Source organism: Oncorhynchus clarkii, chromosome 25, assembly GCF_045791955.1.
Source record: "Oncorhynchus clarkii lewisi isolate Uvic-CL-2024 chromosome 25, UVic_Ocla_1.0, whole genome shotgun sequence".
NCBI lineage: Eukaryota > Metazoa > Chordata > Actinopteri > Salmoniformes > Salmonidae > Oncorhynchus > Oncorhynchus clarkii.
Genome location: NC_092171.1, coordinates 35,349,676 through 35,374,280, shown reverse-complemented (window position 1 = coordinate 35,374,280; position 24,605 = coordinate 35,349,676). Strand labels below are relative to the sequence as shown.

Sequence of the window (24,605 nt, the reverse complement as noted above, 5' to 3'; positions counted from 1 at the left end):
GCATGCTGGGGAAATTCATAGTTTGGGATAAATATGAAATATGTTATGATATGATATAATGTTGGATGGATGTACACTTTGTAGGTGCACATTTAAGAGTGCAAAATAAATCTGATATTGCTATTTAGGCCTACCTTATAAATACTAGATACAAACTGTAATTTCCGAGATATTTAGGAAATGACAGATGTGGTACATTTGGTATTGGAGTCATCGTGTCAGTGCTTTGTCCTTTTATTTAACCAGGCAAGGCAATTAAGAAAACATTCTTATTTACAATGACAGCCTACCCCGGACAAACCCTCCCCTAGCCTGGAGGACGCAGGGCCATTTGTGCACCGCCCTATGGGACTCCCGATCACGGCCGGTTGTGATACAGCCCGGGATCGAACCCTCTAGCACTGCGATGCAGTGCCTTAGACTGCTGCGCCACTCAGTCCTTACTGCAGTGAAGTCTGGAGTTAAATCTCCGCCATTATAAAACGACAACAAAATGTTCCTTGATGTAATGTCGAACAGAACACATCGTTTAATGCAGGAAAGCAGTACAGTCTTGTTGATTAGAACGCAAGCCTGTATATGTTGGATATCGTGGTCCAGGACATGCATCGGATTTAAGAAAGACAGCAAGACAGCGTCTTCTGGTGGCGATGATGCAAAATAGGACTAAGTATTGAATGTCTATTATCAGTGATTCTCATCATGTCAACTTTAGACAGTTTAGTCTAGTTTTTAATCACAATTTTGAAAAACATGGTCGCATCTATTTCAAAGTTTGTATTTTCTTGTTGCATTGCATTGAGCCATCCATCACGCGTACTGTTGAATGGAAATAATAACATATCACAATAAAGGAAACAAGGCTGAATTATGTTAATTCCCCCTCTTGGTTTGCTTACTGCAAACTCTGAGGAGAATTGTGCATAATACCACATTTGCTCACAAATCGCTCATTGATATCAATGCCTAAAAAACTAATTAAGCACACACATATCAAGTGAGGATTCTACCCAAAGTGCACCACAGCAATTGGTTACATAACTAATCTACAGGTATACCATGCATTCTTCAAATTCATCCCAATATCAACATCTCAATGGCACTGTAGGCCACAACATCCATTGTCATAAGCGTACGTCTTCACAATTATTATCAAGGAGAACCGCATTTTAATATAATCAATAATCTCATATCCCGTAGGTGCTCTCAATAAATAATTTATCGTAGACAGGTGAGCGCACTTTACGGTGATACTTCAGCTGCTCCACGTAGGAGGCCTACATGCAATTACCCTAAATTAGCATCATAACGCGTTTCCTCTGGGATATATGCCGTGACTAATTGCTGAATTCCAAAAGAATTTCTTAATTATCTAAATCAGGACCTCTTTTCTGTTCTGGAACACGGCTATTATGGTCAATTAACGTTAATTAGTCCAAATGCTCGCGCTAATTCCTCTGGAATAATGAGCAGACTTTGAAGTGGGGCGTGGAGGGGGCACCAAACCTTTGTTCCTGGTTCACATTGTTGTTTTGGAACTGATCGTTCATGGGGTGTCGTCATACTACTGAAAACAATATCAAGAAGGGAAATAGCATATAGGCCTATCTACCCACATATCAGGATTGCAGATCATTGACAACCTTTACATGCACACCAATATCCCGTTATTATTCGGGATACTCAATTAATCTGTTTTTAAACATCATATCCCGTTTACAATAACCCGAAAAAGCTTGTATCCCGGTTATGAGCAACCCGGATAAAATGCCTGGGATATACTGATGTAGGATGTGATACTGTGGCATGTAAACATCTTATCCCTTTCACTGTTGTTTTTGCGGTGTGCGCAAGCTCAATTTCACATATCATGGGTGTTGTGTGATGATGGTTTCTTCTGATTGTCAAGCAAATCACTTCAAAAAGTGGCTACCTGTGCAGGTCCATCCACCATAATAATTACATAATCATTTAGACAACTAGAATTTACTACTGGCGTCTTTCACCCCTAAATTAGACACGTTTATGCTTATAATTTCCGACATTTGGTATGCCATTTGTTTGTCAAGTGTAGTTTGTTACATGTGGCTTCTCTCCTGTCATAACTTGTTGCCTTGTTGCCCAGAAGACAAAATATAGCGCTCACCAGAATAATGTATTTTTTTTATATAAGAATTTGTTCTTAACTGACTTGCCCAGTTAAATAAAGGTTAAATAAATATGTCTCTGTTCCAGAGACAAATTTAACATTTGTTGTATATTTTCACTGCAAGAAATGCATAGTCTAATTCTGCAGGAGTAAATATGACATTAAGATATATGTGAGAGGTTATAGATACAGGCATAGCTGGGGGAAGTAGCAGCACCCTCTGAAAAATCGTAATAAAACAATTATATACAGTGCCTTCGGAAAGCATTCAGACCCCTTGACTTTTTCCACATTTTGTTACCTTACAGCCTTATTCTACAATGGATTAAATAAATAAAAATCCTCAGCAATCTACAAACAATACCACAACATTTGTTTGCCAATTTATTACTAATGAAAAACTGAAATACCTTTTTTGGTACCCTTCCCCAGATATGTGCCTCGACACAATCCTGTCTCGGAGCTCCACAGACAATTCCTTCAAACTCATGGCTTGGTTTTTGCTCTGACATGCCCTGTCAACTGTGGGACCTTATATAGACAGGTGTGTGCCTTTCCAAATGATATCCAATCAATTGAATTCACCACAGGTGGACTCCAATCAGGTTGTAGAAACATCTCTATGATGATGGAGTCCACCTGTGGCAAATTCAATTGATTGCATTTAATGTGGAAAGGCACACACCTGTCTATATAACATCCCACAGTTGACAGTGCATGTCAGAGCAAAAACCAAGCCATGAGGTCGAAGGAATTGTCCGTAGAGCTCCGAGACACGATTGTGTTGAGGCACAGATCTAGGGAAGGGTACCAAAAAAGGCTGCAGCATTGAAGGTCCCTAAGAACACAGTGGCCTCCATCATTCTTAAAGTTTGGAATCACCAAGACTCTTCCTAGACCTGGCCGCCCAGCCAAACTGAGCAATCGGGGGAGAAGGGCCTTGGTCAGGGAGGTGACCGGGAACCCGATGGTCACTCTGACAGAGCTCTAGAGCTCATCTGTGGAGATGGGAGCACCTTCCAGAAGGACAACCATCTCTGCAGCACTCCACCAATCAGGCCTTTATGGTAGAGTAGCCAGAAGGAAGCCACTCCTCAGTAAAATGCACATAACAGCCCGCTTGGAGTTTGCCAAAAGGCAGCTAAAGACTCTCAGACCATGAAAAACAAGATTCTCTGGTCTGAAGAAACCAAGATTGAACACTTTGGTCTGAATGCCAAGCGTCACGTCTGGAGGAAACCTGGCACTATCCCTATGGTGAAGCATGGTGGTGGCAGCATCATGCTGTGGGGATGTTTTTTTAGCAGCAGGGACTGGGAGACTAGTCAGGATCGAGGGGAAAGATGAACGGAGCAAAGTACAGAGAGATCCTTGTTGAAAACCTGATCCAGAGCACTAAGGACCTCAGACTGGGTTGAAGGTTCACCTTCCAACAGGACAGCATCCCTAAACACACAGTCAAGACAACGCAGGAGTGGCTTCGGGACAAGTCTCTGAATGTACTTGAGTGGCCCGGACTTGAACCTAATCGAACATCTCTGGAGAGACCTGAAAATTGCTGTGCAGGAACTCTCCCTATCCAACCTGACAGAGCTTGAGATACTCTGAAGAGAGGAATGGGAGAAACTCCCCAAATACAGATGTGCCAATTTTGTAGCATCATACTCAAGAAGACTCAAGGCTGTAAATCGCTCCCAAAGGTGCTTCAACAAAGTACTGAGTAAATGGTCTGAATACTTTTGTAAATGTGATGTTTCAGTTTTTTATTTGTAACAAATTTTCTAACCTTTAAAAAAACAGGTTTTTGCTTTGTCATTATGGGGTATTTGTAGATTTATGAGGGGGAAAAAAACAATTTCATCCATTTTAGAATAAGGCTGTAATGTAACAAAATGTGGAACAAGTCAAGGGGTCTGAATACTTTACGAATGCACTGTATATATATTTTATTTTTAGGGGGAGGAAGAAAAATATCGTCACAAAAGGGCCTTTATTAGTTCTGTATTAGCTGTCCAATATAACCTTCTGTAGGGCGGGCAACAGAAGGATATATCTGCGGAAAAGGTGAGCTACAGAGTGATAAATCTGCGATAAAGGCTGGCTACATACGGGCTACAGAAAGATATATCTGCGGGAAAAGCCGGGCTACAGAAGGATATATCTGCGGGAAAAGCCGGGCTACAGAAGGATATATCTGCGGGAAAAGCCGGGCTACAGAAAGATATATCTGCGGGAAAAGCCGGGCTACAGAAGGATATATCTGCGGGAAAAGCCGGGCTACAGAAAGATATATCTGCGGGAAAAGCCGGGCTACAGAAGGATATATCTGCGGAAAAGGTGAGCTACAGAGTGATAAATCTGCGATAAAGGCTGGCTACATACGGGCTACAGAAGGATATATCTGCTAAAAAATCTGCAGCACCCCCACCCGGAAGCATCTTCCCGCGGCTATGCCTACAGTCAGTGTCCATATTTCAGTTACTATTCCATTTAACCCATACTGAAATTAGGAAAATATTATGTTTATTCAAGGATACAGGGATACTCATGAGCGGGATACCAAAGGTGTGTGTAAACAGTTAATCCAGAGTAAGACCTTAGGCGGGATATGAGCTACTATCCGGAAAACTGTGCGCATGTAAACGTGGTAATTTAGGAGGATCCAATTGCGAAACGCTTCCCCCGCTAGAGCGTCTGCTAAATGACTAAAACGTAAATGTAAATGATCAACCTAATCAACCTTTCCTTTTTCCATTTTCCAAACAGTTTTAACCTGCTTTCACAATACACATCAGTGAAGTCTACAGAGTGAATAATATGTATTTTTCAAAAGGTCTCTAACATCAGCCTATACACACATAATACCACATTCTTAAATGAGTGATGACGCTCCACATACATGTGATGAAGGTGAACGTCAGCTGGATGGAGAAATCTATATCATGTGTTATCCTGCCATCTAGCGGTGGTACAGCCGTCCCACATCGACAATGTTAACGCTATCCGAGTTCATTTTAAATCATAACCCCAACCTTAACCCATACCCTTAACCACAACATTAACCCTGACCATAACCCTAACCATTTTGAATGTCAACGTGAAAAGGGGCAACGTCAGAGTTGGGACGTCCCAAGGATCCCGGATAGAAAGACCCATCAACAAGCCCCCAGCTGTAAGCTCAATCCTCATCCCTAATCGAATGTTAGTGTTACATTCTTGTCCTCGTAGATTTAAAAATAATAATATCATGTTTATTTCATAAAGATTCTAATAGTTACATTTTGAGAATGTCAAGAGTCTTATGTGCGTGCGGCAAGTAATTCGAACCCTGCATGTCCACACTAAAACACCTGACTCAAAAAACCCATCATCAAGATATCGGTTAGCTGCATTCAATTTACTACCACTTTAGCTTGGCATCCCTGACTTTCTCCTCTGATTGCCTCTGCTGGGTGAGATGTGCCCTCCAGTGTCACATGACCCTTATGACCCTCAAATTATCTCTGATGAAAGACACGAGGGTTCCCAAATAAAACACTAGAATCTTCGGAATAAGAAGCATTACTAAGATTAGAAGCTTGGGTGCAGTTGTGCAACACACGTAGGTGCAGATACTTAGGCCTGTAATTTCTCGCACAACATATTGCAGATTTGTTTCTCCATAGAGAAACATTGCACAAATGTAGTTTAAATAAGAGCCAAGAAGAGCTTGAGTGTTTCTATCCTCTTCTGAAAAACGAGAAAGAAAACAATAGAAAATGTATGAATATCCTTGTGATCGAAAAATCTATTATTGTAATATTCAATGAAAGAGGAAATTCTGCCAGCAATTGAATTATGGGTTTCAAACGAGTCTCATATTTAAAGTACAGAATCAAGGGTAAGATATCCAATATTTTGAGTTACGACTTACATTTGTTTGCCATTGTCAATGTTCTTAAATTTTGAACTAACTTGTATTCAAAAATGGACAGTCTAGTCAAGAGGGGAAGAAGACAAGGACAGATGTATGGGGAATATCTAACCAAGCATCCTATTCAAAGAAGTCGTTCTTCTACCCAATTCTAAAAACCAATGGCAACCTCATCCTAAATGCCAGTCTTTGTCAGCCTTAAAACCCGCCATGTTCTGAAACACCATTGTGCAGTTAAACCTCATAAATGTGTCGCGGGCACTGATTAAACATCACGAGAATTGAAACACTAAGGATTTTGTCTAGGTTCCCTTTGGAAGACAGACAATGGTCCATTCAGTTGGAGACAAGCACACAAAAAGAGTGTTTAAGGGGAGATGTATCGCGCGGAGGGTTTCAGCCAGTCCCCTCCATATGTGAGGCAAGGTGGCCCGATCGCCAGTGACAATAGACCTGGCGACAGGGACGATGCGCTACTGGGGCGGAGGACGAGAAAACAACATCATGGGGTCGTGAAAGTGTGAAAAAAGAACCCATGTTACCACAGAATAACGCATATTCCAGTCAACCCCTCAGATATATTTCACTTCCATCAATGGAATAAGAAAATAGGGAGGGAGAATGAAGTGAAGTGTTTTACCCCTCACAAGGGTTCGGGACCTTTGACTGCATACATATATGGATTCTAGAATCAAGAAATTGAAATCTGATATTTCAGTGTAATGGTCCAATCCTAAAAGCATGAGATTTCTCCTCCTAAAATTATATTTTTATGGAGCAATGAAATTGTGCATCTAATTCCCAATTAAAGTGACCATCATAATTTCATATTTATTATGTGAATGTCTACCAACCAATAACCAATTATGAAATAAAAGTGCAATACCCTGAAAAAGTCTACTATATAAGTTGTTCATATTATTACTGACATGTTCTTCTTTAAATAGGCCCGTCGCCATTCAGTCTAGACCTTCTTCGGTTAAATTGTCTATTATCTTCTAATAACTTACATATAACATTGCAAAAACGGTTTGCGAACTTCGTTATAAACTATTGTTGCAGAGTTATGGATGTGATCAATTTATGCTTCACGTTGCTTGCACGTTTGTAGGCTAGACCAAAACAACTTTCAGTTTTAGCGTTTATTTCGAGTCATATGGCACTTTCGCTCTCTCTTGAAACAAGAGGGAGATAAGCTAAATAGTCGCATGTTTAGCAGGTATTGTTATGCTCAGTGACGTCCAGTCTTTAGACAGTGATTATGTTTGCTCAGCTTTAGGGTTTCGGGACTTTTTACATGATAAAAGCTCACATTTCTTGGTGTTTGTTTCTTATTCCTATAGGTACCTCTAAGATAAGACTTTCTCTTATTTTTACTAAAATAATAAAAAAATAACATGCACTGGTAAGATGCAACTATGTTTTAGCTATAATCCTAAATAGTGTCAGGCCTATATCTATCTTATCGGATGGTGTACCTCTCATACCCCAAATAGTTTTATTGGAATACATTTCATTGCATGATGACATTAAAAATACTTGACAATATGTGCAAAAATTTATAAAATAAACTATTTATTCGTAATTCTATAAAAACACAAAACATGTTATCAAACAACACAACGATTTTGTTCAATAACATTTTCAGACAACAGTGAAAAACGGAATATTTAAATCAATGAAATCCTTTACTTTCCTAGTACATTTGATAAATATCATTGTGTAGATTTGAAATTCATACAAATAACTGAACATTGAAAATACTGATAAAATATAGGCTACACACAAATCAGGCTTGCATACACCACATTATCGAATTGGGGGGTTGAATCTAGGAGTAGAATGTCCATAGGCCTACCATCAGATTACAATAAACTAATAACGATTCCAATCTTTCGAGAATATCATTCAATTCATTTAATAAAATACCAAAAATAAAATATGTGCAAAATACTTCTCATAAAAAAACATTACTGTACTTATTAGTACACTTTTAAGTACCTCGAAAAATAAGAGAATTCAGAAAACATTTAAAGTGGTTGTAAGTGTTCCTCTACTTAATATTTTATAGTCACGTAAAAGCACTGAATTGAGCTGAGTCGTTCAGAAAGTCTCTCCAAGCTAAGGTGTGTCTGGATGCTGCCGGGCTGGCAAGGTGCTGGTATTGTTGAGGTAGAGCGAACGGCGACGGATGCTGGAAAGACTGGTACCCAAAACTGAAGGGTGTACACGGGAATGTGGTCGGCCCAAGACAGCCTCCTTTCTCCGTGTCAATGAAACAGGTCTGATACGGCTTGCCATCCCGAACTAGGATGGGTACCACTACTCTGCGCAACATAGACGGTTGGTTTATGTCTTGTGACGTTCCCTCCGCTCGTGACCTCTTCATTTTGTACCGGTGGTTCTGGAACCAGATCTTAATCTGCGTCGGCGTCAGGCGGAGAATATGGGCAATCTGCTCGCGCTCTGGTGCTGACAGATAGCGCTGCTGACAGAAGCGCCTCTCGAGCTCGAATGTCTGGGCCTTGGAGAAGAGCACGCGGCACTTCTTCTTCTCTGCCCCTGAGTCCAGAGAAGACTCATCTGACTTGGTTGAGTCTGGGGCAGTCTCCAGGCTGCTCTCATCTGAAGCTGAGGAATTACAAATGATGTTATTACACTGATCAAGAAACCATATAAACAACTCACGATATACAATATCACCAGAAATATCAGAATATAGAGATGTTTAAATAATAGAAGGCTTTAATAGACTACACGTATCCTTATAAAATGTATCCAATAATTACACAAGTCTTAATTAATTGTATACCAATTTGGATTTCATAAAACAGCTATGTTGGAAATCGCAGTAATGGATTATATGAAATTGTGTCAATTTAGGCAAGACCCATATTTACATTTTTACATTTAGTAAAAGCTCTTAATCCACAGCGAGTTACAGTTGGTGCATTCATTTTAAGATAGCTAGGTGGGACAACCACATATCACAGTCATATTAAGTACATTTTTCTTCAATAAAATAGCTATCAACAAAGTCAGAGATAGTATGTGTTATGTGTTTATATGGATAATATGAAGTGGTTTTCTGTTTCTATGCTCAGGTGTCAACCAGGGGGACTTACAGAGACAAGGGGTCCGGTCGCTGTCCATCCAGGAGGAGTAAGGGGAGCTGGAGCAGGAGTTACCGGGGGAGGGCTGCACTGTCTCTGCGTCATTTTCAGGCAAATCCAGGATGCTCCTCACGGAAAAACTGAACTTTGCAGCACCAGCCATTGCTTCCGGAAAAAACGGAATCCTTGTGCGTGAAAACTATCCAAAGGAGAGAGACCGTTGATATAGGAGCAAAAGCGACGTATCAAAAAATGGCTAAGCGTGCGCTGTCAGAGTCACAGACGACCTAGAATACCCTGTCTGTGTGTGGACACGAGGTAGTGCAGTGTTTGTATAAACAGTACTTCGCCCGCTTATATATCCTCCTCCAGGATGCTAAGTACCTGAATGATTCGAGTGCCGTTATCCAATGATGGTAGGTGTGAACCCGCACAGAAGAATAACACCGTTGCCTCAACAATGGCGGAAGGAAACACTCGTCATCATTACAGATTCGTCCCGTATCGTTAAAAGTGGTGACCAGATAATGGTGATTGTTGCAGCTGAATCACATCTTGGGTGGCAAGTGACAACAGAGCCCAGCCCCGCCACTCCCCCCCGTCGAAATAACATGTCCAATATTTGCATACAAAGTGAGCAATTAGTGTGAGATGTCCCTGAGTTGGTTTAACTAATTTATTTATGGATGTGCAGCCCGTAGTCATTACAGGTATTTTGAAAAGACTTGAACAATCATGTTGTAAATAATGTCCCTGAGATAAAAATACAGGACAATAAAAATAAAAAATCCTCTAAAGGACATTTTGTTTGGATTGTCTTCATCTTCAAATAATGCAATATTAGATTATTTTTCTTTAACTTGCGCTTATTCCGCTATCAATATCTTTCTATTTTCCCGAGGAAAATACGTTTTTCTGTATAGGGTACACATAGAGCACCACTCTAAAATGGAGAGATGACAATGACCAATTTCTAATGAGAAGACAGAATCGTATTATGGCTATTTATTTTGTGACAGACGTGAATTCTAAGAGGCTAGCCATAAGGACAGTGTGAAATAAATTGAAACAAATGTGTTAGTATTTTAGTATTAGTGTTATTTTAGAGATGACACTTGAATCAAATGAGTGCTTTTGATTCCAAGATATGACACGCCCTTCTTGGATGAGTCAAACGCTAGCTATATCGCTAAGGCGGAACAGGTGTCCTTCACCCCCAGTCAAAACACATGTTTTATAAAGGGATATAAATAGGAAGTAATGAGGCAGCTGATAAAGGTGATCAAAAATCACCAGAAGACGCATTCATATTCTGGGGCACCTGTAAGGAGTGCTGTAAGGGGAAGATGAGGCATAAACGTATAATGCATGTTTGCTTTTTTTCCGTTCGTTTTTTGGAGTGTGTGTTAAACTGTACTTCAGACTGAAGAGAGGTCTAATATTGGCTCTTGTCCCACACTTCAGATATACTTGCACAGGCAAGTCAGTGGAGTTCCATCTAGTTCCCATGCCAGCCTCTCTCATCTCAGCTCTGCTCCGCGCACCTTGCCTTGGTGACAGAGCCTACCCTAGCGAGGAGAGTGGACAAGCCTCAGCCTCCCATCTCAAGTCGTCCTGGGTGGTCGGCCGAGGGGGAACACAAATACACGCCAACCAGAGGCCGAGAACAAAGGAGGGAAATGTAGCTCTGCGTCCGAGACCCGTTGGAAGCATTTGTTCCATTCGAGATTTTGCATTTGTTCAGTCCTGCAATAATACGGTGATTGACGCCCTGCAACAATGTCCTTTAACTTTCCAGAATAAATCCGAGCTTGTTCCTTGTTGTCATGGTTTTGAATGGAATGGGATGCGTGCAGTACTATCTTCTGCTGCTCTACGTCGAACACCTGCCAAGTTCATAGTGAGCAGAAATATTACTTATGCATTTCCAAACGAATTAAAAAGCCTTTTAGTTTCCACCACATAAACGGAGTCGCTGACCTAGATGATTTGGATCATATGGCTTATCAAAATAGTGGCCTTTCATTTCGCGTTAATCTTTACGCACCAAGATATTGCATCTTTACGCACTGAATACAACTCTAAAAACAAGCCTGGTAACAAAAACAGAATCGACAACACTAAATGTAGACTCATTTAGATCTAAGACACACCCTAGAGACATCAAGAGAAAGGCTACTTTTGTTTAATCATAGTTTGATATTCATCCTATAAAACCATGGATAATCCTCCTATAAAAAACAGGGGAAAACGCAGATCTGTGCATCGAGGTACTCAGTGAACAACTGCTCAAATAATGTTGACAAACACTACAGCCAGGTCGCAAGAACTAACAGATTAGTGAAAGCAAGTAAGCCTACTACGGTGGCTCAAGTGGGTACGTTTGAAAAGGACTCTCCATTTAAGTGCAAAACCTCGTAAGGCAAAGATAAGTCATGTTCATGATAACGGGAATGTTTCTTTCCACAATGACCTCGCGAGCCCTCTTGATCTATTACACCCTCAGACCTCAGCTTCAGCCAGACAGGAGAGGAAAGGACAGGAGAGGCCACTGGAGCTCTTTACGGCCAAATATTTACTTTGGTTGTTAGGCTCTCGGTTGGTTCCAAATCTTCTCAACAAAATTGAGATTTTCTTACTTGAAGTGTATAGTCCTTTAGGCCCATTTGGTAAGACAATTAAAATAAATACTATCTCTTACTCTATCTAATTACAAACATTATGTAATATGTGTAATAATACAAGTTAAACAAATTATGTTGAAAATATTATTTAATCTCAATTTAGGCCTATCTGATTTGATCTCTGCAACTGTCCTAAATATGTTGATAATGTAAAGAAAAAAATATTTAATTCTAAGCATCTAAGAAATACCACCACAAAAACAACGATGTATTTTTTTTAAAATTAAATGTGTGCATAAACCTTCAACGATATTCGCAATTCGAATCCCAAATATTGATGGTTACACCTAGAGCCATATTTATCTGCCTCTGGCATTCGCTATTACACTGTACATTTCTTTCGATTGCCCTCTTTGCCATAGGTCTAAAACGGTTTAAAAACGCACGGCCATAGTTAAGATCGTGCCAAAGGTAAAGTAATTCGAGAAAAGGAACGGGTGTTGTTGGGGCATTTGCAATGAAGATATCAGCGTCCAAAGAAAAGTGCTCGTACTACTACTTAAAACAACAAGTTGACAAATGATTAACAAATGTGCTAGTCTGGATAACATGGGCAGTGGTGTACCCGTTGTGTCCTTGTGGCAAACTATGGTGTGTCTAAGTCTGTACGTTGTTACTGTGTGTCTGATAGTTGATATTTGTCTCAAACCATGTTACTCCCTGCTGCTGTCTTGATTGGACCAGGTCTTTCTTGAAAAAAAAAACGTTTTTATTTTATTTATTTTTGTCTCAATGAGACCAATTCAAATAACATGGCGAGAAAACGAACACCAACATTTACTTCTATAGGCCTCTGCTTGTACCAATAGAGCATGAGCGTTGAACTCCCAACACCGTCATTGGACTGGAGGTCACCGTGGTAACATGCTGCCCTCTTGAGGCCATAGTCTCAACCAGACCCAGAATGCAGCGTGTAGAATTAGTTAGTATAAGCCTAATTTGCTATAGATCTAAATGAACAATTAGGCCTAATATGAAATCCAGAAAGAGTATATCCGTTATTTGGTGGGCAGTTATAAAAACATGATATAAATATCACAATATGCTCATCAGCCTATAATGAAACACAAATGCAAAACCTAATTTAGCTTATTTTTAAATGACTGCATGCATTTTCCAAAAAGGTATTAAAAGTACAATTACTTTTTTTTTAAAATTATGGGGGTGGTATGATATTTATGCGTCTGTATCTTTCTCACTCATCATTATTCACGATTCATTCAGTATTATCCGTTATCATGGTATTATCCACATTCATGTTGAAGTGACTCCAAAATGACACAATACATGATTTATCATTCACTTCTATTTGGCACAAAATCATCTGAAACACAACCACGTCTTGGGGGTATGACATTTGTGCGTCTGTAACTTTCTCAGTCATTATTATTCACTATATATTCAGTATTATCCGCAATCATAGAAGCATCCACATTAATGTAGAAGTGTTAAGAAACATATTCTATTCTTATTTACAATCAAATGTACTTTAAAATGACACAATGCATTATTTAACATTAACTTATATTAGGCACAAAATAATCTGAAACACAACCAAAACAAACAGAAAATGCACTCAACAGGTTTGCAGAGTCACAAGCTGATTTCAAATCCAAACCTTTGTAGTATAGAGCCAAAAGAAAAAAACATCACTGTCCCAATAATTAAAGAAGACTCTGTAGTTGGCCTCGTTCAAGGGTTCTCAAACTGGGGGAACCTGGCCTATCTACAGGGGGTAGCCTACTTGTGAAGACTCGTAAGAACGTAGGCCTAGTGCTCACGTGAGGGGATATTTCCACCAGATGGCGCCACATAATCGTGGAATAGAATTCCAGTGTAGAATTTCAATAATTCTCTACATTCTAAGTTGGTGGCATGCAAAGTAAACCATGTCTCTTTAAAATGTCCTTTGTCATCTGATGGTGCAAAAAGTCATTTGATGTGGAAAGCACTTTAACAGGCTAATAAAACAACTAAACAAGACAACACCCGAGTTTCATCGAACCCATTGCTATTCTTCTGTATGCAGGAAATCTGGTCAAACGAATTCCTCTATTCCTGTTGGTTTTGGAATACGAAAACTAAAAAGTTACTTAGAAAACTTGGCAACCTATGGAAATCAACGTGTCAACTTACTTCATCATATTCGTCCCATAGATAGGCTACATAAGGCCTTTACTGTTTTGTTTGAGCTCGACAAAGCTGCTCTTTGATCCTGTGCATCTTGCTAGTACACAACCTCCTATTTAGCCAACGTGGTCTTAGGCAGTGGTGTAAAGTACTTAAGTAAAAATACTTTAAAGTATTACTTAAGTTGTTTTTTGGGCTAACTGTACCTTACTATTTATATTTTTAACAACTTTTACTTTACTCTACTAAATGTAATTTTTACTCCATACATTTCCCTGACACCCAAAATTACTCATTACATTATGAATGCTTAGCAGGACAGGGAAATTGTCCAATTCACACACTTATCAAGAGAACATCCCTGCCCTACTGCCTCTGATATGGCTGACTCACTAAACACAAATGCTTATGTCTGTGGGTTAGAGTGTGCCCCTGGAAATCCATACATTTAAAAAACAATATAGTTGTGCCTCCTGGTTTGCTTAATATAAGGAATTTGAAATGATTCATACTTTTACTTTTGTTGCTTAAAAGTACATGGGCAATTACATTTAATTTTGGTACTTAAGTATATTTAAAACCAAATACTTTTAGACTTTTACTCAACAAATATTTTACTGGGTGACTTTCAATTTTACTTTAGTCATTTTCTATTAAGGTATCTTTTACTCAAGTAAATGTACTTTTACTTCAGGCCACTCTTCCTGATTTGTCCTGTCCTTGTGGTGTTCATCAAGAAATTCTGGGGTGGGAATGAAAAGGGCCCCATTAGGCTTATCAGTTATCACATACTATAATTGATGGTGTTATGTTTAACATATATTTTGGCCTTTTAGATACATGTATTGGACAAAATGTGACTATATATAAATTTTATTCAAATTTCATAACGCATATTTATTTTTAAGGATGTTTGACTTTATGCCAACAGCATACCACCACTGCTGGCTTGCTTCTGAAAGCAAGCAGGGTTGGTCCTGGTCAGTCCCTGGATGGGAGACCAGATGCTGCAGGAAGTGGTGTTGGAGGCCCAGTAGGAGGGACTCTTTCCTCTGGTCTAAAAAAATATCCCAATGCCATAGGGCAGTGATTGGGGACACTGCCCTGTGTAGGGTGCGGTCTTTCGGATGGGACGTTAAACGGGTGTCCTGACTCTCTGAGGTCATTAAAGATCCCATGGCACTTATCGTAAGAGTAGGGGTGTTAACCCCGGTGTCCTGGCTAAATTCCCAATCTGGCCCTCAAACCATCACGGTCACCTAATAATCCCCAGTTCACAATTGGCTCATTCATCCCCCTCCTCTCCCCTGTAACTATTCCCCAGGTCGTTGCTGCAAATGAGAACGTGTTCTCAGTCAATTTACCTGGTAAAATAACGGATAATTTAAAAAAAATTCAGGTTGAGGTTATAGGTTTTGGTTGAGGTTATGGGTTTGGATTTACAGTAGGTCAAGGTTACATTGGGCTCCCGAGTGGCGCAGCAGTGTACGGCATTGTATCTCACTGCTAGAGGCGTCACTACAGACCCTGGTTCGATTCCAGACTTTATCACACCCGGCCGCGATTGGGTGTCCCATAGGGCTGCGCACAATTGGCCCAGCATGTTTAGGGTTTGGCCGGGATAAGGCCGTCATTGTAAATAAGAATAGGTTCTTAACGTACTTGCCTAGTAAAATAAAAATGATGGTAATTGTTTTTTAAGGTCATTTTTATTTAACCTTCATTTAACTAGACAAGTAAGTTAAGAACAAATTCTTATTTACAATGACGGCCTATCAACAAACAACATTAATTCACCAACAGTGCTGAATTAAAACGAACTAATGTTTACATGAATTCGTTTTGAAGAATTACCCAACATAAACGAAGCATTCCACTGGGCAAAAACGGATTGAATTAACGTTTCCATGTCATTTCAATAAAAACATTCAATGTGATTACATTGAATACATGTGGAAAACAGATTACATCTGTCATCAAGATAAAAGAATATCGTATTTTTTTCAGGCAACTTTTAACCTAAATCCAATGACAATAATGACTTGATTTCACGTTAGTTGACAACTCAACCAAATGTAAATCAACACTAGGCCTTGAACTGACGTCTGTACCTCGGGGCAGGAAGCGGTTTATAGCGTTGCACCACTAACCGAAAGGGTGCTGGTTCGAATACCTGAGCCGACTAGGTGAAACAAATCAGCCAATGTTCCCTTGAGCAAGGCATTTAAGCCTAATTGCTCCTGTAAGTCGCTCTGAAAAAGAGCGTCTGCTAAATTATGTAAATGGTATATTGCCACTCATTTGACTGTTGTGCAAAATAGATTTTCCAATATTTTTGATTGGCCGAGCTCTGCTCTTAATGTTAATGAAGACCAGGTGCCAGACGTACAGATGTCAAAATGATGGATGCTTAAAAGTGTCGTAAATATTGTTTCTTTTGTCCTCCTCACGTGAAATCCAGCCCTAGCCCTCTGAAACACGACTATATCTCGTTAACCTGCAGTCGTCCTCATTACGGCCGTACTAAAGTTCCAGGGCACTCAACCTTTCCGAACCTTTCAGAAGTGTTAACCTGTAAAGGGCTTTAATGGTGTCGGATGAGAGAGGTTCGAGTCATCAATGGGACACTTTAAAAAGGTCCCAAGCTGCGATTATACATTTGCTAAAACCATGCAGACCCCCCCCCCCCCCCCCCCCCCCCCCCCCCCCCGAGATAAACAATAAATATATATAATACAATATAATATAACTCATATTTAACACATCTGTGATACATGAAATTAGTTAGAAACTAATGTTAATAGCTCCAAAATGTTCCTAACAACTCAGAAACACTATCCTTCCTCTAGACTCTAGAGTCTATTTAGGGTTGAAAGCTGAGTTCCCACAATGGAGTCTATCCAGTCATTATAGCAAGTGGGAAACTGTAGTGGAGTATGCCTATAGTCATCACTAACTCATTTGCCATTTCTGCAGATTTGTCAGAATCTCAAGGACCAGGAAGTATACTTCGCACCCCTAGCAACCCAAAACACAGATGACGTGCTTTTAGATGCTGTCATCACACCATCTTCACTGGGAAAGTACAATATCATATTCGCGTGTAGCCAGGGGAGAAATCAGGACCAAAGTGGTCCAGACAGAGTACAACTTTTTAGGACATTTTTCATATTATATATTAGCCTAGTCGTTGGCTTCAATACATCAGTAGCCTAAATACACTGTCTGAACTTGGCCCACTAAATTGCAGTGTGACAATTATTTTGGCTCTGAGACTTGTACTACAAGCAAGAAGCATGGCAAATAAGGCTAACTTCACACTGGGCACGCACTGGTTAAATCAACCTTGTTTCATTTCATTGAAATGACGTGGAATAGATGTAGAATTGGCTTCTGTGCCCAATTGGTTCCTTTGACCATCGCATATATTCAAATAAATAACAGCAGCAATACACAGTCACAGCATGATAACATCAATGAAAGCCTCTAATAATAATATGTTGTTGTTGTTATTGGCAAATGTTATATTAAATAATAATGACAACCAACGAATAATAATGGTAATAATGACTATCTTAACAATGAATACGAATCGTATAATAATCACATTAATTACAGTACGCTATCACCATAATCATAGCGATAGTAGTAGGCCTGATCACAATCATCATAGCCATAATAATACATATTATAATTGTCATAATTGTCTTATCGCTGCAATCTTAAACATGAAAGATGATACAGTTTACATTCCCAAAACATTCTGATCATTAAGAAATATTCGATTATAGACCGACTTAAATAGCATAATTCATATTTAGACCAAATCATTGCTATTAATATTCACATTTCAAATGATCTCCTCCTTGCATCACAACTACAATTTCAGACTAAAAGCTCAATTGACATCATGAGACTTTGGATCAACATTTTTTATCGCCAAGTACATTTGGATGTTATTTGACATGATCCATTTGATATTATGGCATTATTACTGGGGCAATTACAGTTACCACATACCTGAACGTAGTGAAGCCTAAACGGCCTGCCGTGACCCATTTTTGCCGTTCGACCGGAATAAACATTTCACAGAGAGTGGCCTAGTCTACATACTATGTTGCATCAATGTTAAACTCTGAAAAGGAACGATCATATTTTAGCAATAGGCAAATGATTCGTTGATATCAAGTTATTGCCTTGCGTCTTAACATGTGCATTCTCTACTGAGCATAGAGAAAATACAAAGTTATATCTACACTGGTTGTATGCACAACCTTTAAATTCACCCAGAGTTCTCTTCGATTCATATTGCCACTTCGTTATGCCGTCACGATTTCACGTTAAAGGATGGGCCTTCTGTTCTAAATAAGGCCTAACAATTCTAAAGGAGTCTGTTTACACCAGAAAACTCTGATGTTTCGGCTTCTCTCTGTCCAATAACATGACAAACGTCCATCTCTCTTAGTAGAAGATGCTGATTCCAGTAGGCCATTAGCGTCAGATACGTTATAGGCGATTTATCACAGTTCCTTAAATCTACTGTAGTAATGATTGTCACACGATTTCAACTATGATAGTTTGATTTGGCAAAGAGACACACTTAGAGTCCGGGACTTATCCATTTAACAACGATCAGTATAGGCTATCCCGAGACAGAAAAATGAAGAGAATCCTAATTACTTTGATTATTAATACAGTACCCCAAAACGCAATGGCTGATAGACGAATCATTTGTCTGTTATGAGGAAAGGCTTTTAGTACACTCAATTGACTTCTCAGACGTTCTTTGGATCAGTCTCAGAGGAATTCTAAGTGAACGCTCGCGCCCTCATCCTCTGGTTCACATTTAGTTGAGAGATTGTTATTCTTTAAAAAAGTGGTCATATACTGTATCAAATGAAGATTCCATTCACTACATTAATGTTCATTCAATGTAAAATCCCTACACGTAGTCTTGTTCATAAAATGGTCATGCTATGAATACGCAAAACACGCAATTTGAAGAACATCATTATAATAACGTCAAATGGCTTTAATTTGGACAAAACGCCACTGTCATGGAAAGTTGATTACTGGTCATCAAGTTAATAGGAGCGCGTTCTGTCCGTCCATAATATCCACCTACCCTGCTATAATTCTGGATGTTATATTATTACACAAGGCCATCTTACATCTGAAATCCTTAGATGCTACATCAATTTTTGGACATATAATTTAATTATATATGGGCTACCCATTGATATTTTAAGAATTATAACTTGCTTCAATTCAACTGTCGTACCCCATCAGAACCCAAAATCCAAGTTTGTTTTACGCCAATATTTGTAAACAATGTAAACAAACACTGTAAAGCCTCAAAACATGGTTAAAACTATCATTGTGATGTCATGGATGGACAGTTCTTGCATTTTCTCCAGGCCCATCCCTCTGCTTTTTACCATAACAGAGGCGAAGTGTCCACGTTGTTATTGTTTCAATAAAGGATTCTATCGTTAAGATACATTATCAACAATAAATATGCAATTAAATAACCAGGAATGTATAACATTAGGCTACAAAACAGAAAATATGAAGCGACGATTTTGACGTTTGATGAAATTGTTCGAATTATGATATGTTTTATCAATATGTATAAAAAGCATTGAGGCAGTAAGTGTACAGCACAACGTGTAAGACATGGTGGTAACGTTGTTTTAGTGCTATTCACCATGGACATTATGAAATAGCCTTCTGTTTGGATCCAACCTGGACACATGTTGCTTGCTGCGCACGTCTCAAGTTAATTCAGAGACTACACAACGAGATATCAAAACAGAGGTGCCGGGCCAAGCACCGCTGGGAACACGTTAGACTCCCCCCATAGCGGATTATGCAATAACATTAGGCTTTATCAGATTGTATATGAAACGGATCCCACTGCCTGATAGTGTATGAACTGATAGGCAATGTATAGCCAGCATAAATAGGCCTACACTCAATTAGACTAGTCTGTTACATACAAATGATATTGTCTGAACAATATTTAATACAGGCAGGGATATAAAGGATAAACTGGGCAATGCAGGGACATCGTGAATTAGATATCATGTGATATAGTCTAGAATGGTGCAATATCATACAACATGTACACTAAATGATATACGCGAATGTGATATAGAGGGAGTCACAAATAGGTGAAACACAAAACAGATGAAGTGCATAAGCCGATAATAGCCTATTCCTCATAATGCGTCATCAGAGTAGGGTAGCCTAGTGGTTAGAGGTTGCAAGTTGCAAGGTTGCAAGTTCAAATCCCCGAGCTGACTAGATACAAATCTGTCGTTCTGCCCCTGAACAGCAGTTAACCAACGTCATCGAAAATAAGGATGTTCTTAACTGACTTGTCAAGTAAATAAAGACAAAATAATCTATTGAGTGATTTACTTCATTCCATTAGTGATTTATTTCATTCCATTATCGATATCAACTTTATTGGTATTTTGAGGATATGAATGAGATGCAAACTAGGGTAATTCAAAGATTTAAAAAATATGTAAAATTCAAGATGGGTTAAAATGTGGAGAGAATCTCTTGAGATACCCAGTCAATCTGGTGGGGGGCGCTGCTGCTGCTTCTGCGGCGTGACGTTCTCTCTAAAAATACTGAACCAGACAAACCCTCGTTTTCTACAGTTTTCTACAAGGGCTTTACCGTAGACAACCACAAATTACCATGTAGAAAGTTCAGTTCTAGATATTTTTCAGAAATATTTGAGAAAATAATTGAACAAAAAAATCTAAACATGGCTGTTGAGAACAGAAAGTATTGTGTTGTCCCAGTTAGGCAACCTCAATATTGGCCTATAGTCCATGCGGTGAAGTAAATGTTTAAACTATACTGTAGGCTTGCTCTGGTGACAATGCAGTCTATAATACAGTGGAATAACCAACATGACCTCACGCCCTGAATAAAAGCAACACACATAGGCCTATTCTCTTTTAGAATTTAGAACGGCTGAGGATGCGTTATCCCTTTCCTCTTTGGGTATAAAAGAATGTCACGAGCCACCCCAGGAACATCATGCACGCTCTGTTTAGATTCACCGAGAGGGCTACATCAGCCTGCCTTATAATAACTTGTATCGTTTTAGAATGAGATAGTGGTCGAGGGGTGCGTTTACCCTTACCTTTATGGGAATAGAAGGCGATAAGATCCTAGCCACCCTTGATCGGGTACATCCTCCTGAATTTACAGTAGGTCTACCTACCGAAAGGGACATTAGTCTGCCTTATAAGGGCACATATAAATAACTCCAAGATCAGTCCAGTATGCTCTGTGTTTGGCTCAACCAACCCTAACTGCGCATCAGATGTCCACTGCTTGTTACGTTTTTGTCTCGTCGAAATATCGGAATAGGTCAAACAGAAAGAGAACCTGTAGGCTATTTGGACCATGTTGATTGCACAGTGCAAATAGAACGAGGCGTAAGCCTATAATAAATATATACAAATCTGGATATCTGATGCACTCAAATTCAATAAAAATACTGATCTTAGCATAGGTATACCCCTTAATTAAATCAATGTGTTGAATACTTGATACATGTAGCCTAGGAACATAAAATAATTGTATCACCATGCAGCCAAAATAGCAGCAAGCATGTCATATGATGAGAACCCCCCTGTAAATAAATCACAGTTAGGCTACTTGTAAATTACTGTAAAGCGTTGGTTTAAAAGTACATTACTGTAAACTTTAATTTACGGTAACATTCTGTACCTTTTTTTACAGTAACTTACAGGTAACTGGCAGCCACTGAATTACCTTAAAAACAACATAATTAGAAAAAAGGTATGTTTTACAGTGCATGGCTATCTTAAAAAGGCATAGGCCTACAACAGAGGTAAGGTAGATCATGTGTATGTGCAATTGGCAGCGGAATATTGATAATTTAATGGCTGCATTCTTTTAGCCTAAAAAAAATCTGGATTTGGTGCGTGAAGTTGAAATTATGTTTGCACCATTTTGAGCGTACAATTAAGGATTTCCACATTGGTTACAAGCGAGCTCAATGGACAGAAACGAAAATATTGAAATTGGGTTATTACGTCGACTGTCCCGTTGGTCCGTATCCCCCAAAACCAGTTAGTCGTGTTTTACAGATCAGAAAGGATGCGATGCGTTGACTTGCGGTTAGGACCATTCGACACGGCTAATCCTGTTTAGTCAACTATACGATGCATGCCTTAAATTCCTTCAGTTCAAATAAGCAGAGCACCGCTAGTATTAAACCTAGGCCTATACCATGCGCGAGGAACATCGTCCTAAACAGAGGACTTGCATGGAGAGCAGAGTTGAATCCATTGTTAGTCATGCCTTTTAGATTTTCACAAAACTTATAGGCCTACCTATTTAGTCAACTGTGTAATATATTGGAAAATATCGGGTTAAAATAATCGGCTACAAATCATGGCACCACAGACATCAAAAGATGCCCTGCTGATCTGATAGATTAGATGACGTGCCATGGTAATTAATGTGATCTCCATCGATACATCACTCATCACCTTTAATCTCTTCAGTGGTAGGCGATGTTATACAGAATTCATTAATTTACAAATGGAACTATTTTGGTGATCGCAACGCATAATGTAAGGCAAAGGCTGGGTTACAGGAAAATGCATAGAGATACACATAGGAGGATGTAGGTCTACTGTAGCCTAGTAGGCCTGCACATGGAATACACAACGATTTTTTTATATGGTCAATTCCTACCATGCTTGGCTATAACAAAAAGTATAATAATAAATAATAATAATAGGTCTGTAGGCCTACCACCTTTATACAAATAATACTATTTTTCAGGAATAGATCCACAGTTATAACAATAATAGTACAGCCAATAACAACAACAACAATAATACAAACATCTGATGTAATATCGTTTCGGCTGTAATACAATCTGAGCCTAAATCCCGCTGATGAAACACGAAAATGATTCTCTCTTTAGGCAGACTTAAAGACCGCATATATATCTTCACATTCCTCTACACACATCGTTAACACTTATCTGTCAATGCCCAATTTACCCTTCAGATGTATGTCTCGCTGTGATAAGATGACGTGTGGACAGAAAGAAGACTAGAGCTAAACAGCCGAGGGACCCATCACAAGACACCCATTCGTATTAGAATGTTATGGAGGTGGAATGGACGGCAAGCGAATTCACTCGATGCCTTGATTGGCCCCAATGCACGCGCGTCCCTGGGGAATTGAATTGACACTTGAGGCTGGATCTGCTCGTGAACCAACGGATAGTTTATATTAAAAAAAATCATAAATAAGCCTACTTCGAATCTTGATCAACATTGCACCATGCATGGTCCGAATGGGAATAAATCATATAAGTATAATGTTAGTAAAGTAAATGCTTTTTAAATACCATCACACGAATCTGAAAGTATCTACACTACTAATTGCTGAGCGTAGAACTCTGATCCCTCAGACTTCTGTTTGTTATTCCAGACATCCGAAGCACCTCAATGGAAACAAGTTGAGCACGTTTTCCAACGGTAAACATGATCCTTAAGGCATTAGTGGCTGCCATCGACAGTGGGGGCCAGGGGAATCGGCCCGGTCCGCACAAATACGTATACCAGGAACACGCTTATGCTGCTTTTGGACTGTAACGTCAGTGTTACGCATTAGAGCCAGTGTTCCACTAGGCTATACTAGGGACATAGTGTTTCCATAGCTAAGGCAGACAGTCCGGACTTGTGAATAGCAGAATCAAGAACCTCTGCATAATCAAAACAGTGTATTTGTGAAAAGGTGATAAGTTCACAGTTGACCATTGTTATATAGGCTAAATCTCAGCTGAAAAGTACCGCTGGCTTTGGCCCCAAGTGAGAGCAGTTCCGCCTGAGCCATGGCCCAGTGAGACACGGGTGCGGCCCGCATAGATGGAAAGAGAAAAGTCTAAGCCTTTGGGGCAAAACGCTGGGGTAAATCCTGTATGGAAGTGCACCAATAGAACAGCTGGAAAACGAGCGAGAAATACTTTAGAGTTCAGTGATCACTAACCTGGAATCTATCGCTGCTATAAAATTCAGAGTCAGAGTCAGATGGACAGAGTCGAAGTCAATCTTGACTAAATGCATTGCAGAATAAGCGTGAGCGACGTATATGTGTGTATAGACGATATAGGCTAGTGTTGATACCCTGAAATATGTTTCTAAGATGCCGAGCAAACTAAGCTTACTGTTGTGAAGTGACCCTTAGCAACAAGAGAAAGAGAACCGTGAGCACAGGTCAACCAACCGCCGAGCGCTTTAATTTAAGAGCTATAGTTTCTCCTGTAAACAGGAAACAAAGCGTCCGATTACCTACGTGTGGAAGGCGTTCTATATTGCCTGTCAGATGAGTGAAATATAGGTGTAGGGTTAGTCTAGCGCATTCATGGTATGCATCTATACGTTGAATAAATAAACATGACATAATATGCTTACTGTTTCATATTCCTTTTTTTAAATAAAATATTTCATAATAATTGAGAATGTATTTGAAATATGCAACTATAAGTAACTCAAATACATGTTTTTTTATTTGTATAAATACATTGTGTTGAATATGCAAAT

General features: G+C 39.4%; 1 protein-coding gene across 1 annotated transcript; it reads right to left on the bottom strand.

Annotated features, from left to right (window-relative positions):
• Nucleotides 1–8,133: 8,133 nt before the first annotated feature.
• Nucleotides 8,134–9,338, bottom strand: LOC139383631 (homeobox protein Nkx-2.8-like). The gene is made up of 2 exons (XM_071128177.1): nt 9,188–9,338; nt 8,134–8,693 (listed from the first exon to the last, which is right to left on the bottom strand). The coding sequence occupies exons 1-2, from the start codon at nt 9,336–9,338 to the stop codon at nt 8,134–8,136; spliced, it is 711 nt and encodes a 236-aa protein (XP_070984278.1).
• Nucleotides 9,339–24,605: the final 15,267 nt, after the last annotated feature.